General features: G+C 34.9%; 1 protein-coding gene across 4 annotated transcripts in view; it reads left to right on the top strand.

Moving 5' to 3' along the window:
• TBC1D23 (TBC1 domain family member 23) overlaps positions 1-17,595 on the top strand; it is a 38,150-nt gene that overhangs the window by 2,210 nt on the left and 18,345 nt on the right. For 2 of the 4 annotated variants that reach the window (XM_052794766.1, XM_052794768.1), the window contains 8 exons: positions 6,078-6,208; positions 6,952-7,063; positions 7,297-7,402; positions 10,184-10,388; positions 13,781-13,904; positions 16,114-16,238; positions 16,351-16,394; positions 17,337-17,440. In XM_052794766.1, the coding sequence (XP_052650726.1) occupies positions 6,162-6,208; positions 6,952-7,063; positions 7,297-7,402; positions 10,184-10,388; positions 13,781-13,904; positions 16,114-16,238; positions 16,351-16,394; positions 17,337-17,440 (867 nt within the window). In that variant the 5' untranslated portion in view covers positions 6,078-6,161. Of the gene's footprint in view, positions 1-6,077; positions 6,209-6,951; positions 7,064-7,296; positions 7,403-10,183; positions 10,389-13,780; positions 13,905-16,113; positions 16,239-16,350; positions 16,395-17,336; positions 17,441-17,595 lie in introns of those variants that run through there. The other 2 variants (XM_052794770.1, XM_052794767.1) reach the window with 1 other exon arrangement.

Below are 17,595 nucleotides of genomic sequence, written 5' to 3'. Positions count from 1 at the left end.
GTGCAATAACATTTCACATTTAAAAAAAAAAAACAAACCAGCCGAAACACAAAATGGTGCATATGTACACCTGAACTCTGTTGGAAACAAAACCAGCAGTGCTGATTCCTTGTCGTCTATTAAGTTCCTTAGGAGAATTCAACAGCAGATGTAATTTTGTGTTCAGAGACTGTGACAGCACCTTGAGTATGTAGAATGTAGATATGCTTATTTACATAAAATGCCCTTTTTATTTTTCCTGTGTCAATCTGACGTGCAGTGCTGGTGTAACTGATTTGGGGGGGGGGCACAAACTAATGATGAACCTCTGAATATCTGTACTGATTGCTTGTTGTTTTGTTTAACAAAAAACAGGGAAATTTGCCACTGTACAGTACAATTGAAAAAAACAAAACAAAAACCCCCAAAACCCAAACCCAACAGCCCCATTCCCCCCCTCCCCCAACTTATGTATAGAATTATTGAAAGAATAAAATGCCAGCTTTTTCTTCAGTAAATACAGGAAGTTTATCAGCAGTTTTGATTTAAAAATGAGAAAAATCTGTCAGACCTTGTTTATTAAATATTTTTTTTTAGCTGTTTGGCATATTCTCAAAACAATTTGAGAAATTGCTGGCAGTATTTGATACTGGAAGATGTATCTGTGTCCAAAGCTAAGAATGCTGTGAAACACAAAGGAGGCAAGCTGCTTTCAAGCTGTGCTGTAAAATCTTAATTTCTTTTTTTTTTGTCTGCTTATTTGATTATTTTAACCATAATTTTAGTCAATACAATACATCTAGCCAGTAGAATGTATAGACACAAACAAGCTGGCCTGTTATTAGTTAAAATGTTTGTAATTGGAAGTTATAGGGTTTTTTCTCCTCATTTATCAAGGAAATAAATTATTTGGACTTATTTTTTCTTAATTTATAAAACCTTTTTGCAGATGTTTAATACTCAAGCTTCTGGGAACTTGATCAAGTAGTATTTTGTATTTTAAGATCTATACTTTGAAAGTTAAGACCTGAACTAACTAAATATAACTGTAACCAGAGATGGAATTGTTCCTGTGCATTTAACTTTGCATTGGAATCATTCATCTTACGGGCCCCAAAATATACTCCAACTGTTTCAGACAACAGGGTGACAAAACTAGTACTCCCCTACCCCCACCCCCCCATGCTCAGACTCGGGCTTATTAGTGCTTGGAGCCATGATATTTCTTCTGAAAGCACACGAACAAAAAAATCCTTTGCAGATAAGTGTGAAATTAACACACCTGAGGAAAAAATAGAGGTAAAAATGTCAGGGAATTAATGTTTTTCCAGAATTCCATTGGAAATAAAAGAATATTCAATGGTGTTCTGAATACAATGGATATTTTGAAGTAAATGTGAGGGATTGATTTTTGTTTGTTTGTTTTCAGTAAAGAACAAACACTCATTACTTTCAGTTTAATATAGCTCTTGTTGAGGCTTTTTTCTGGTAGTCAGGAGAATCCTAAATTAAAAGTAGGAACCAGAGTAGCTAGATTACAGAAAAGCTTATTTGGGGGGGGGGGGGGGGGGGGGGGGGAGCGGGGAAGAAGCTTTTGTATAGTTTTCTGTGGTGGGAAGCTATGTTCTTTGCTGTGAGAAAGTGGAATGATGCTTATAAAAATAAACTGATATTAGCCATTGACTTCGGAAATTTTCATAAGCCCTATTCACTTGCCCAGTTTCCTTTTAAGTAAAGCTTGTTTGCAATTACCACGTGTTATAAACCTGTATGCTATTGTGAGCTTTTTTTCCAGGAAAGTACTTTGGTTAAAATGGAGTTTAGTTCAACATTAGTAACAAAAATAATAAAAATAGTTAGAATAAGTTAGTCCAATCTGGCACTAACATGGATATGGATAGGCAGCCATCATAATTGTGATGGCAGCATTGTGATATATGTGCTTGTCTTCCTCTTAGCATGCTATAATTATCAGAAATAATGAAAACTTGCAGACTGGATCTGTTTGATGTCCTAGGAGACGACAGCTTTGTAGAAACTAAAACTGATGATACTTTTGGTAAGGGGTCAGCTGGTAGCAGCCTTGCTTCTGGTTTAAGGAAAACAGGAATGATGTGTGAAGATGTTTAAGAAATACTACTTCTTACTCTGGAAGTGGTGGTGGCCTACTAGAGCATATCATGAGCAGCTATGATGAGTGTGTCAATTGAGTGTGGCAGAAAACAATCAAAGCAGCTCTTCAAGTGTTACACCAACATCAGAACAGTGGTCAGAATATGGGAAGCAATTTGGTAAGCGGTATAATCTAAGTGGGAGTATTTGTTTTAACCCTCTTTTAGGCCTCCAAGTAACATCTTTAACAGGCAAGTGTGCAGTCATAGATTCAGTGTGTATGGAAAAAGGGTGATCATCTTGTTTTGGACTGATAAGTGTGTTTTAGGTAATGAATTTGGTACATGTAGAAGATACCTCTTGGGCTGTGAAAATAATAAGTTATCATTAGAGGTGTGCCTGTCAGAAATTAAAGCTTTAAACTGTTGAAGCATTTTTTCCCAAAAATGCACTTTGACTTGGAGGAAGCAGCTCAAAGGGATCTGTCTTTATAATAACAAACGAGCAGGTGTAATGGACTTTAGCAGATACGTTCCAGGCATTGTAATTTACTGATTGATTATAGTTTTCTTAATATTATATGTCTTTTCCGATGTATTTGTAGTTTATTGAAACACTTCCTACTATATTATCCCCTGCTGTTCACATCCCTGTAATTTTTTAATTCCTTCATTAGTATTTATAAGTGATTATTACCAAGTACCTCAGAGTCATATATAAATAAAAAATACTTAAAAAAATGTGGCTGAAACTGAATTCCCAACAGTTGATCAATTTTTATTGCCTCCAGCTTTCTCACATCTTAAGTGTGTTAGCTAAAAAAAAGTCATGTTGTATATCCATGAAGGTAGTTACCTGTTGATTATAATATGTCACCAGACTGGCCTGAATTTCAGATATCCTTCTGTAAGTGTGGAAATTTGCTCCAGATACACTAATAGCAACATTGTGCATTATGACATTCAGAACAGTATGTCTTGTGGGAATTAACCTTTCAGGCCATGGCTTGGGTATAGGCTGGAATTCTACACATCTAACCAAAATTTTGTATAGCATCCAGAAATAGGCAGTGGAGGTGTGGTAGAGCAGAAAATAAGGATGTTCAGGTCTGGAGGAATTTGCCCGTAAAGAGAAGTGCTGCATTCTTTCCAAAGTAAGTGTAATAATTGTCCATATGAACAGAAGAGTTCTTAGCTGATCTTCACTCATGAAAGATGTGAAATGTATATTGGCTTTTGCAAAACGAGAACACTGAAATTTGCCTAACTACTGCATAAGCTACGTCCTGAAAGGATGTTTGCCTCACTGCCACTAAATTAGGCCTTAACATGGGAAATATGTAGTTAATATATTTCAGACATCAATTGTATTTTATAGTTTGTAGGCAATAAATGGGCACAAGCAGAATATGTAGTTTCTTCTGATGAGATAAGACATCCTGTAACTCAAGTAATTAAAGGATGTGTAGATAGATTTCTGAAAACACAGAAAAACAGACATATGGACTCAAGGACGAGTAAAACTGAGAACACAAGTAAGAAGATAAGGAGTGATTTGTTAGCATGAGAACAGCATTTTGGGGGTCAAAGATTATTTGACATGAAAGATACGAGAAGAACAAAGGAAAAACAGAAGTTTAATGTGAAAATATTGAAAAGTGCGACTGGAGGAAAACGACAGGGTGAAAAGTGCAGCCAGAGGAAGACTACTGACTTCATCCCTTGCAGATCCCCAAAGGCCCCTCCGAACCACGAGAGGCGTGCGCAAGTGGGGGGTGGTCTGGGGTGGAGTTATGTTAATAGATACCTGAAATATTAAAATAACCCCTTTGAAATGCCACGAACACAGTGTATAAAAAGGCGAGTTCGGGTATAACCGGTGCGCCTCTGGTTTTGACCATGCGCCCAGCACTGTTTGCCTTTGTGCTATAATAAACTTGTAAAATTCATGAAATTCAGCATGAGTGCATTTCTCACAAAAGGCAAGGACCCAAACTGCCAGGAGTTTACTGTAATATTTATGGCACAACAGTGACTGAAATAAGATAAAACACAGCCAGTGGACATATGTTAAAGTATCAAAATCACTTTCATACTTTGTACTTTGCAAGATAGCCTGAATAGAGTATTTATTAGAAAAGAATTTTTCTTAATCTTTGAGAAATCCTTACTTTTAGCCTGTGGGCAATCGTTGATGGTAGAAAAGAGTAGCTAATTGAATCATAAAAGAATAATGCTTTCCCCCCCCGACCCCCCCCGCTGTTCCTTCATTTAACTCAGTGTTGGTAATGCATCATCTCTCTTCATGGGGAGATGGGCATATTAGTTTCTTACTTTTTAAGGTGAAATAGTAAAACTAATATTTGCATGTCATTGTTACAGTGTACAGTGTGGATGACAGTACTTAAGAAGATTTTGCAAATGGTAATATAGTATCAGAGGAAGCACACATTTGCAGATAACATGTTGAAGTTGATCTTGATGTTAACCTATGCACGGCTTTTTAAGCTGCGAATGTTAGATACTAGTAACTGGTAGAATTAGTACTCATGGTCTGTGAACCATTCTTTGCCAGGTGTAGTTTTTGTAATTTGTGTAGATGTGTTTTTAAGTGTTGTTTCACATATATTAAATTACTTTTTTTTTTCTTTCCAAATCATTTTCTTTGGAGGGCATAGAAACCAAGTTTAAGTATTGCAGTTTAAGACCTTTCCACCTGAATTAAAAAGTGCATGCCACTGTTGCATTCATTTCCACGTGCCTGTTTAATACTTGGATAATATTTGTAGCAACTAATCATATTTTGTGTGCTATAATTCAAGGCCTAGCTGTTGCTCTCTAGTCTGTCATACGTAGTGTGCATGGAAACCTGCAATATATCTAAGAGCATCTAGCTCTCTTCAGCTGATGTTTGATGTTGGCTTCTGCTGAAGTTAGATCATCCCAGAGTTCATGCAGTTCTGCTGAGCGCTAGGTCTCTTTGTGTAAATGTCCTGGAAGTACTTGATTTTTATTCAGGGTGAACTGATTTGGTGGTTTAACTTTTCCAGCGTCGATCATTATGCATGCAGTCAGACAACAGGATAGGTGATGGAAGTGCAAGTGTGGGTGTTGCCCTCCCTGTTTCTCTCTCAGGAAAGGGATAGTCACCCATGCAGCGTGTAATTCTATAATAAGTGGGCTTTGGGATTTTTTTTTTTTTCAATACTAAAAATATAAGAAAACAAAGCAAGTCAGTCTCTTTGTAAACTGTGCTTTCTTTCATCCAAACTTGCAAAATTACTTGAAGAAAACAGACTGTTAATTGTGCCCCAGTGTATATATGAAATATGATTTAAGGTGCTACCAAAAAGTACTGGCAAAGAAACTAGCTAATACAATGCAAGGAAAATGCTTATTCTTCAAACTTGTAAATACTTCAAGAAATCTTAAGTAAGGCTAGCTTGTTGCTCTTGTTAAGTATATGCATACATTCTTACAAGATTGAGATTTTAATCTGTTTATCAAAAAGGGTGACATTTAGAAAATCAGAAATGTGTGTCTTAAGCTTTCAGGAGACCAAACTTGAGAACCTTTATATCAAAGAGTTAGTTGTGGATATATGCAAATTAAAGAATTAGACAAGAGCTCAACAGCTGACATTCTTTTTCCATGGGTATTTGGAATTGACTGCATAGTGTGTAACGTGGAGTAATTGAGAATTATACTGACAACACTTTAACATCTGTTACTCCATGTGTATAAATAGATGTGTTACTCACAAGGAATGCATTTTCATACTCGAATATCTGTCCTGGATAAACAATCATGTTCTGTGTTTTGCTCTGGCTATAAACCTCCTGGACTTGTGTTTAACTCCTCAGGTATATGAAGCAAAGCCTTTCTTAAGGCACATGTCAGAGCTAGTAGAGAAGAGTTACGAGGATACAGTAAGGGAGAAGTTTTGCTTATGGGACCTATGTATCACTGCTATTGCTATTTTTCCAGTGAACCTGGTGTTTTGCCACTGCTCTGCTACATGATATTGAAATTCCTGAAATCATCAGATGTGGTTCTCTCATTATTGACAGCATGGAACCGTTGAAACAGTCTGCAGAAGCTATCAGAGAGATTGTAAAGTAATCATTTCTGAATGCATACCTTCTTATCTATAATGCTTATGAACTACTGTTGTCTTACTATGGCAACTTAAATGTCATTACTGTTTGACCGTTTTGTAAATTTGTGTATTTTGCTACTTTCTACGCTATTCTTAACAAGTTCATATGTTTTAATCCAGTCTTGTGCACGTCCACACTTACAGTACTAGAACTTCATAGTTAAGTAAATCTGAGTTTGACTAAAAGGTCCTTTCCCATTTCAGGGAAAGATGGGGTTAAAAGCTGACTGTTCTAAATCTTTGAAATAAGTTTTCTGTTTTCTAGGTCATCTAATATTTTATTTAAAAGAACTCCGCCATCTAATTTAGGTGTAATGTTTGCTTTGAATGCATTATGTGTGTGTGAAAATTTGCCATGTATCACCTAAGTTGTAAACTACAACTAAGTTTGCATTTTTATGATGCATTTTGCAACATTGCCACTTCATGAAAACAAACAAAAAAATGCCCTGAACGTATTTTTTTCTTGTATGTAAATTGAATGGAATTAGAAGTTGAACAAGCAGCCTTAAAAATAAAGGAATAAATAACATTTTGCAAATATTTATTTTTAGTAATGGCCAAAATGTCTTATAATATACCTTTATGTATGTGTGGGTTTTGCCTGATAGTAGCCTCCAGGCTACATCTGTTTAATGGGTAAACATTAAAAAATATTGTAAAATTCATTTTTGATAAACACATTACATATCATTATTGTAGGGAAAAAGATCTCGCAGACGCTTTAGAAGAAGGAGGCTGTGATCTTGAAACTGTGAGAAACATCATTCAAGGAAGGCAATTGCCTGCTGATCTGAGGGCCAAAGTCTGGAAGGTAAATATGAGCTTAAATCAAGAAGCAGGAAATACTTGAAGTTGTGTTTGATTTGAGGTAAATTATTTAATTACCAGGCATCTCTACAGAAGAGATATAGTACTGGAATTTTAATATGCATATATGTTGATTCAGTTTTAGAATATTCTTCTATATTGAATTAAATTACTGAGTTCAGTAGTTGGACAAAAGGACACTAAAATGTTTAGAGGGTTTTCTGGTTTTGTTTTCAGATTGCACTTAATGTTGTAGGAAAGGGGGACAGCCTAGCATCCTGGGATGGCTCTTTAGACCTACCTGAACAGAGTATAATTCATAAGGATTGCCAAGAGCTAATTGGTAAGTTCAATTATATTAAGATCACCTATGTGAAAACTTCTGCATTCTCAGTTGTCTTAGGGCTTTGTTATTTGAAATAAATAACCTGAATGATGATTACATTTTGGAGGAAGCTTTGAGGAGGAAGATGAGAGAGCAGAGAAAATCAGTAAGAAATCATGAGAAAACAGTAGTATCTTATCTGTACTCTGACTCTAGGATGGGTGGTGTCTTGGCAGTTTGAAGTATTAGCTTGTAAATGACAGTTTGCATGGTCAGAAAGCTTCAGGAGTTGAAAAAATTGTAATTTTCCAAGCTCCATCTTTTAAACCAGTGTCCTTCAATTTTTTAATTGTCTAATGACTGGTTCTTAATCTGAAAGGCTGATGTAGCACCAAAATGCCTATAAACTTTAAGCGAAGAAATATATTAAACATTTTGGACTTTAAAGACTATTTTTAAGAAAGTGGGGTATTTTTAATAACGCTTTCAGCAAAAATGAAAGGTTGTGTTTGTGAAGGCAAGATGCTGCCAGGACATCGGAAATAATATTTCAGCATGTCTGTGAGGAGCTGCCACAGGATCTGGTTGGTAGCTCATCACAAAAATGGCCAAATCGCTGACACCATGCAACAGCATTAATATCAGTCATCAGATGATGGAGTCAATGCTGACTCATAAATGAGGATACTTCTTCTTATGACATCAATAAGAGAATCTTTTATTTTATTACCCGTCATGCTTTAATTTATTCTTGCACAATTGAAAGTTAAGGCAGAGAATGGAGTTATTGCATGCATACATACCTACCACTTTTAAAATGCAGTTCTACATTTTCTAGCTCTAGAATCTAGTAGGGCTTATTTTCCTTCTCTCTCTGTCCTGTAAAGGAAATGGGGGGAAATTCCACTGTGTTATTTAATCAGTGTTTTTTCAGGAAGATGGCAAAATGCTCCAATTAGTATTCATAACATACGAAACTGAGCACTTCAATGTTTGTTAGTTCTCCTTTTGTCTTTATTGGCAAATATTTTGTAAGATGTAACAATATTAAACTGATTAAAGTAATAAATGTAAAGTTACTTCAGAATGAAGGTTATATAGAGATTTCAATTTTGAGTTGGATTAAATCTCTCTATTTCAATGTTTTAGCAAAGCAGGTAGTCTCCAAATTTAAAGTAAATCTTCAGGTGGCATTTGAGTCTTATGTACTATTTTATTTTCCTGAGAGGTAGAGGAAAGGAAGTGCCAAATATTGGCTAGCTTTCATGGGAAAGTATTAAAGACTTCTGTAATAAAAACTTTATTTAAACAGTAATGAGACTCATGGGCTTCTTGTAATTAAGAGGGAAAAATGTTCCCTAGAAATTTAATGCCACTGCATTACTGTAGTGTGTAGGCATCTCTTCCCCCCATCCTGGCTATACCATGGTTATTCCTTCTTTTACTGTAAATCACTGTAGCTATAGTAAAATTGACATAACCAGAGTGGATTAAAACAAATTTATTCCTGAAATATGTAATTCATAAGTTTATTTAATATTAGATTTTTCATTAAAAAAATCTCAAGAGGTGTTCAATATTAAAGCGAAAATTGTCTGAACTTACGCAAAAGTCTGGTTTTCACTACAATCTGTATAATAAATATCTGTATATTTAACTGTAAGTAAGCTAAGTAGTTATTTCATCACATGGAGGAAGGCATAATTTGGGATATGGTACTGACGTATTTCAGTATGTGTTAGATTGATTGCTTCAAGCAAGGTGGATGCCAGTACTTTTTCTGAAGTATTGTCAGCCTTTTAAGTAAGAGTCTATGCAGAAAGATGCTTTGGAACTAATGAAAACCTAAGCTTTGTGTATGTATCCAACTGGATAATGACAGTATTTAAGAAGGGTGTAGCTTGCTACCTTAATTACAGAACTGGTTTTGTACCATTTTTTTGTGCCAATCTTCATCCAAATGCAACAATATAAATTATGGATTCAGAATTAGTCTGTCATTAAATAGGGGACATCTTTACTTTTCAGTACCTTTAGTCTGTCATTAAATAGGGGACATACTTGCTTTTCAGTACCTTACAACATTTGGAAGAATTTGAAACAATGTACTACATTATATAAAAGATTATATGTTCATGGTTAGTGTATCTTCTGATTAGCAACAATACCAAATCCAATTTAAAAGCCAGGTGTAGTTGTAAGTAATCAAATCATTTCTCTTTTTGTAGTTATTCTAACATCCCCAAATTTAAACTATTGTTAGGAAAATTACTTTGAAGTAGAGATTTAAAATGTGATTTATATGTTAATACTAAAACTTAAGACTGTAATCTTAGCTGATTTCAAACTACTGATTTTCATAAATTTGCATGTCAGTGGGCTTTTGAGGAATCGGAGGTATGCAATGGGTTGATCTGTTTGTTGTAGAGTTGAGCATAAGTTATGTGCTGAGCACATCAAATAGGAATAGAAGGAGGACATTCTGTGCATTAAAAGAATCTAGCTCTTTGTTTCATATAGATCCTGGAAAACCCAAACTTCTTTCTTCCTGTTGTTGCGATATTTAAATGATATTTAAATGCCTTATCATACTGAGGTTATAAAATCACTTTGTGATTTGATGCTTTTTTGGATGCCTTTCTGTAAGCATTTAATCCAAGCTGCTACTTTTTTGTTTGTCTGGTTTTGTTGCTTTTTTTTTTCAAGCAGTCCCTATTGGTGCAGTTGTGCTATGAAATAATCTCATTCAGTTTCTTTGAAAGGCTATTAATACAGTTTATATTGCTGTGCCTATTTCAGACCAGTTGTCAGTGCCAGAAGAGGAGAAGTCGGTATTACTTTTGGATATTGAGTCTGTTATTACTTTTTATTGCAAATCACGCAATGTTAAATACAGTTCTTGCCTCGGCTGGATACATCTACTTAAACCTCTGGTGCACCTTCGTTTGCCACGCAGTGATTTGTACAACTGCTTTTATGCTATCATGAATAAATTCATTCCAAGGTAAAACTGTCTTTCTTTTGCCCGTGTTCTATTTTTATTGGCATTAAAATTTTCTCAAAGGATGTGCATGTTGGTTTTGGCTAGAGTAGCACTGTTTGCAGCAAAGTTTTCAGATTCCTTCATGTGGTAATAAATTGAACCATCTTTCAAAACCTGTTGATTTGAAGTCCCGGAGATGACTGAGTTGGTTTAAGATGCAAAGAGTTAGCATGTGACTGATGTAGACTGGATGTGTCTTTTAAAGAACAACCATCATTTCATGCAATATCAAAAATATTTTTTTAGGAACTATGTAATTCACATATGTTATGTGAAAGCATTTTTTCTTTCCTTTCCTGGCATTTTTGATATCTAAAATGTTTCTATCCCTGTCACTTCAAAGTACTTCATAAGCACTAAGTCAGACTCAAAATCTCTTTAGAAGAAGTAGTTGATATTTTCCCTTTATTCTACTGAGTTGGGACTGAAATGATTGGTGGTTTTGGAGTTGTTAGATTTTATTTTGTTTTAATAAAAAATATGAAATTGGAGATTTTCATGCTGTTATATAGGTGCTGTCACTAAAATAAATTTTTGTTTATGTTGGAGTAGCACCATGACACTCCAGCAAGGCTACAGAGTCTTCTAATTAAGACCTTGAGAAATAATATATGGATATTCTGCAATTAAAGATCTTAGTCTGATTCGCTGGAGAGGAGATTCTGGCTGAGCTACCGGTTATATGCCCATATTATGAAAAGTGCACATTTGGTGTTGTGGCAGGAAACATTTATCGGTCCTGTCACTTGACTCAGCTTGTGTCCACTTCTGATTTAAAATACTGTTGGGCTCTGCGAACTGTTGGGGGATAGGGGCATTATGGTCGTGTAACTCATGTACTTTCAACCACAGAAGGCTTTCAGAGTGTCTTGTATTTGAGTTTCTCTGTAAGAACCTAGGTGGTATTTCAACGAGATGTAGGCTGTTTTGTCTTTTTTTTTTTTTTTTTTCCCCTCCAGTGGGAGAATTAAAGGCATAGAAAGGCAATTTATAGTAGACTTGCAAATCTCTGCTTAGGTCAATTTGGACTTGATTGATGTTTGACTGCTGGTCCATCCTTATGACTTGATAAAAGTTTCATTTTTAACTTTTTGCTGTTTTTTGTTTTTAAATCGTACTTTTTATTCACATTTTCCCATGTTCTGTAACTATCATGAAATACTTATTGGGAATTTATTCTAACAAAATGTTGACAACAAGTGAGGGAAATGTACAGCATAATCTGTTGGACCATGTTATACCTTAGATTTTTTTGGAAAGAGCATCTCTAGCAAGCCAAAGGAAGAATGAGGAAAAAAAACCCCAAACATAATAGGCTATTTTAGATGAGGGAGGTTTTGCTATTTTTCCTTGGAAACACTGTTATTCTCAAGGCTTTTCGTATAAAGTGTCCTATGGATACCTATCTTTCTTTTCCTCTTGCCTTTCCTCTAGAATGATGAGTTTTCTGAACTATACAAAATTAACAAACAGTTAATATGGAAGTCCTAGGTCATTAGTATTGTTTGTTTGGGCAATAAGTAGAAGAAAACACCATCTCAGGTATGCAATTGAGTAGACAATGATTTGTGTGAGAGCTTTTAAGGTAGTAAACTAATTAAAAAGCCGCAAGTGGATAATGGAAGTGTACCTCATCCCAGGAACCACATGAGGAAAGTGCATGAAAGGGGGTTGTAGTGAGGTGGGTGTTGGTCTCTTCTGTCAGGTGGCTGGAGATAGGACAAGAGGAAATGGCCTCAAGTTGAGGCAAGGGAGATTTAGGTTAGATATTAGGAAAAATTTTTTTACTGAGAGGGTTGTCAAACATTGGAATGGGCTGCCCAGGGAAGTGGTTGAGTCACCATCCCTGGAGGTATTCAAAAAGCGAGTGGACAGGGTACTCCAGGGCATGGTTTAGGGGGCATGGTTAATGGTTGGACTTGATGATCTTGAAGGTCTTTTCCAACCGAAATGATTCTATGATTCTATGATTCTATGACATCTGCTTACATTACATCAATGTTACCTCTAACAGATGGTAGAAGATAGCATATTTTGGGGGGTTTAAAAAAAACCAAAACCAACCAAACAAAAAAAAAATCCCAACAACCACTCTTTCCTAAAGTAAAATGTAGGTTAGTTTCCAGGGCAATTTACTTCTGTTTAGCTAAATCTTGTTTTAATTGTTTTTGCATTGTTTTTGTTTTTCACCAGTCCTTCCGAGGGCTGAGCCTGGTGCTTCCATGGGGCTTCTAGCCTAGGAAGTAATGGGATAGGAATAGGAATTCACAATTCTTGATAAGTGGGGGTTTTGTTGGTTTTTTGGGGTGATTGTTCTTATTTGGTTGGGTGGGTTTTGCTTGTTTGGTTTTGTTTGTTTTTTTTAAACTGGGTATTTATTAAGGGTTGATTACTACAAGAGATACAAGAAGTAAAAAATTACTGAGCAGAACAGTTAAGCAAAATGTCTAAACGTTGTTCCACTGTCAGTAGAAATGTGGAAAGATTCTTTTTAAAGTTATTTTTGGGTATATATCCATTCTTAATGTTAAAAAGTGGTAAAGAATGGCTGACTGGAATAATTGACCATACTAACCATTCAAACAAAGTAATTTGCAAGTCTAGATTCTTATGCTAAATTCATTAATAGAATATTTTTCTTCTTTTCACACTTTTTGTTCTGTTAACTTAATGGGAAGTCAGAGTTCTTGTGATAATTTCAAAAAAGAATCCCTGCATATAATTTGCTGTGAATGTTTCCATTTTACCACTGTAGACATACCTTTGTTTAAGAAGTTAGGCTGATAATTGTGTTTGGAGTTCTGTGTGTCAAGTTTTACATAAGTTTACTTAAGTTTTTAAACACTTGAGATTTGTTTCTAATGTCTTTAAACAACTATTTCTTAATTTTAAATACTCCTTTATTTCCTGCTTGAAGAATTGACATTTAATTGTTATTCATGTATGAAATAAGCATCTTTTAAATTTCCTTGGGCTGCCATATTAGAATGATTTTTTTTTTTTTTAATTCTATTTTTCGTTAACAACGTTGATACCATGCTAGACTTTTGTTGATATTTAAATCTGTTTTAAATGCTTCTGTATTATATACTCTGTCAACTCTTGGCAATATTTTGTTTTTTCTTCTGCCTTATTAATATAGTGGGGTTTTCAGTGTTTGAGTTTTTTGTTGGTTTAGTTTGTTTTTTCTTTTTTTAACTCTTGAGGCAAGTTGACTTCATGATCAGTACCTGTGAATTAAAAGAACAATATAGGAAATTACATAATCACAACTAATAAAGAATTGCTACTGTAAGTCTGACAACTGGAGTATTACGGGGGTGTTTATGATTATTTTCACTGGTACTTTTTAGGGATTGTTTTATGAAGGGAAGACCGTTTCATCTATTTAGACTGCTTCTTCAGTACCATGAGCCTGAACTCTGCTCCTTTCTTGATACTAAGAAGATGACTCCAGACTCATATGCACTCAACTGGGTAATAAAGTGAAAGTAGGGAAACATAATGAAAAATAAATTTCTGTTAAAATTTAAGTACATGTTGCCAGCTTATGGAAGAGTAGTACAAGAGATTAGAACTGCATATATTGAAAAGAATTGCATGTTTTAATATAGTGTGGGCTTTTTGTCTTTAGTTGTTTAACATATTGTATGAGATCTTGTTAACGTCACATTTTTATTGTACTGGAAGTTAATTGAGCCACTGATGTTAGGAACTACTTGGAATAAGTAAGAACGAGAACAGCTGACATACTCAAAAAATAAGAAGCCGTGATGTTAGTTTTTATAGTGGGCAGCTGTATCGTAGTTATGGATAAACATCAGCCTGACAGGTCTTTTAAAGTCAAATTACTGATCGTTTTAAAAACCTCCATGCTAATAGATATATTTTTCTCATATAGTGCTATGCCTTTTAGAATTTAGGCACATATATTGTACAGCTCTTAAAGAATTGGTCATTTCCTCCTCACCTTAACTTCAAAACTGCCTCGAGTTGGGGGTAGTTATAAGGACACTTACCTCAATCATTTTTTTTTGTAAAATTCATGTAGCAGGATTACAACATAAAGCAGCAAAATTCTTGTTTCAATGCTACTTAGTATATGCAATACAAAATCATGATACAGTGTTTGCAGAGGCAAAGTCTGTAAATTAATAAAGACGACTTTATGACCCATGAGCTCTTCTAGGCTCTTTCATACCTGTTGGCTTTGTAAAATTTTTTGTAACTCCGTGTACTTTCAGTTAAAGAAATAAGACTGAAATGAATTATTAAACTGCAAGGTCTGTATTTGGTTTGTTGGGGGGGAGGGTTAAATATGATGTTTTGGTTTTTTTTTTTTAGGCTGCTACCAATTGTAATATAAAAATATGTCCAGGAAGAATTTCCATATTCTCAAAATCTCTCTTTTGCCAGTCATCAGGCTTCAAAAGAGGAGTCAGGTCTTTTTTTACTACTGAATCTCCCTTTTTTTTAAATATATATAATTTTCCTTAGTAAATACAAACTTCTTTAAAGTTGTTTATTAAAAGTTTAGTGATTCATTAGGAAAATATCTTCCCTTTGAAGGGAGGTAGAGAAATGAGGTAGTGTAGCCGCCAGTCCTCAATGGCTTTCTGGTGTACAATCTTGGAAAAAAAACCTTAAGCCATATTTTATGTTATGAGATTACATTAAAATTCCTTGTTTCATCTGTCAAAAACTGTCAGAAAACTTAGTCTGTATAGAGGTATTTCTAATGTGTAGAAATACATGAGCAACATCCAGAGATCTGTCATTGCCTCGTCATTCAGGGATGTTTTGTCTTAAGTTGCGTTTGACTTGGATAGATCTTCTTGCCTTTTGTTATAAAAGTATACTAGGAAGTGTTGAAATATTCCATGATGGTGTTTAAAAACAGATGCTGAGCTTTTGAAAGCTGTAGCTCTTGGTACAGAATTTGTATGCATCAGCAAGTTCAGTAAGACCCCTGTGAAGCCAGCTGGTATGCATTTGAGTTAGGTGTGATCGCAAATATTATGTGGCATGTATGAAAAGAAGTTCCTACCTTTTCTTTTATCCGCTTTGAACTTTGCATATCAGAGAGGATGTATTTTTAAATGGGAACATGGGAACAGGCAAATAGTTTAAATGGTAATAAAAATTGTCTGTTGCTTGCAAATGTTTGATTACTCAGCCGTAAAGCATCATAACGTAATGTTAAGTGATGTTGTCAAACTAATGTGCAACCATGTTCAATTGGCTCGGTTCTACTGTGAAAAATAAAAAGAATGTTGTTTACAGGATCCTTTCAAAGCCCTATTTGCTAAGCTAGTTGAGTAAATATATTCTCTTATTATTGTCTTGTTGGTATAATTGGTACTTAGCAGTGGCTATGAGCTAAACAGTGTTCCAGCCTGATTGTGTTATCTCTGGTTGAATTTGCAAGGCTGACAATGTACAGCTGAGTTTGCCTTCACGCTAGGCGGATTTATTCACAGATGATCTGTAGCGTTACTGCACCATTTCCATAAAAATTGTTTTTGAGGGTAGAACCATTCTTCAATACGTGGTGCAAATGTATGTTTTAGCATAATTTTGTTGTTTTTATTTTCTTTTAGATATCTTGTATCTCTGTTAAAAATGTTATCCTGGTAAGATTGTTCCTGGTTATTGCTTCTTCTTACACTATTGTCCAAATTTTTAGCTTGGAAGCCTCTTCTCATATTACTGTTCAGCTGAAGTCACTCAGGCAATATGGGATGGATATCTACAACAAGCAGATCCATTCTTTATTTATTTCTTAATGTTAATCATCCTTGTCAATGCAAAGTAAGTGTATAGTTAATTCTTTGGGACATTCCTTGCTGACACAGTTTTAATCCACTTTGGTTTCATTTTGGTTTACTGACTTAATCTATGCCTGTGACTTTACTGTTTTCAGAGACGTTATCTTGGCACAAGAATCAGATAAAGAAGAAATGATAAGTAAGTACTTCTCTTATATAGCTGCTAGTAAAGTATTCACCATATAGTATAATCCCCATTTTTATTATTATTATTAATTACTAAATAACTGAATTATTTAATTATTTCCCTGTGATTTTCTCATTAATGAATCCACTCACCCACTAACTCCTTTCTTACTATTTTGCTGCATCACATTTGCTCTGTCCTTAACATTCTTTTTTTGTGTTTCCTTTTAGCGCTCCCACATCTAGTTTTATACTTCAGTTTGGAGTACTTGAAACTATCACCATGTTCCTAAGTCCACAGCAGTAGCTTTCAAATCCTTCTTTAAATCTACTGCACTTGTTGCACTTTCCAGATTATTACCTTTGTATGCACTTGATTTGAGCCTAATTCATTGTTCTTGTCTTACCCTCTTCTGTTTTTATAGAAATTACACTAAATTTCTTGTGAGCCTATTTCACGTGCCTTTGTATTTTTTTCACATGGCATAATACAATATAATCAATAATCTCCTACTAGCTAAAAATGAGGGTGCTTGGAATTTTGCGTCTTTGCCGTATACTGCAGAACTACACCCTTTTACCATCCTGGACATATAACAGTACTACTTAAGTACTCTGTTTTAGAGGATTCTCTTGGTCAGCCGCCTTTAGAAAAGGCTGCTGACTTAGTCTGACAACTGAAAGCTAAAACTATACAGAGGTAAGAGTGTGGTAAAAAACAATTTGCGTAGAAGGTTTGAACTTCTAGCAAATAGCATAGGTTTCCTGTGGATAAGGAGTATTGCCTGTATCTTCTCTTTCGTCCTGGAGAGTGAATCAACATTCATGTTTGATCAATAAACTCAATTGTGTTATGCCTTATTAAAAATAAGTTATTTTATGATGTGAAAAAACGTATGGTGCTTCTTTTCTACGTCTGAAATAACGGTGCACTTGTGTTGTTTGTATATCTCAGAATTCTTAGAAACTTCACCAGCCAATCTTGATTTAGAGGATATAGAAGATCTCTTCTCTTTGGCACAATATTACTGTAGCAAAACTCCAGCTTCTTTCAGGAAGGTAATAACAAAGTAATTTTGAAATTCTCTTCTTTTTGGTGACTGTTTAAGCTTCTGCTGACAGGAACTTTGAATGGTTCATTGTGATTTTTTTTTAGAACAATTTTTTCATGTTGTTACGCTGGTGGTATTTACTGTTAGGATGTTTGAAAGATA

The sequence above is a fragment of the Harpia harpyja genome, chromosome 8 (genome assembly GCF_026419915.1).
Source record: "Harpia harpyja isolate bHarHar1 chromosome 8, bHarHar1 primary haplotype, whole genome shotgun sequence".
NCBI classification, from domain to species: domain Eukaryota; kingdom Metazoa; phylum Chordata; class Aves; order Accipitriformes; family Accipitridae; genus Harpia; species Harpia harpyja.
The sequence above is the reverse complement of the archived record's forward strand: the minus strand, read 5'-3'. Positions and strand labels throughout refer to the sequence as shown.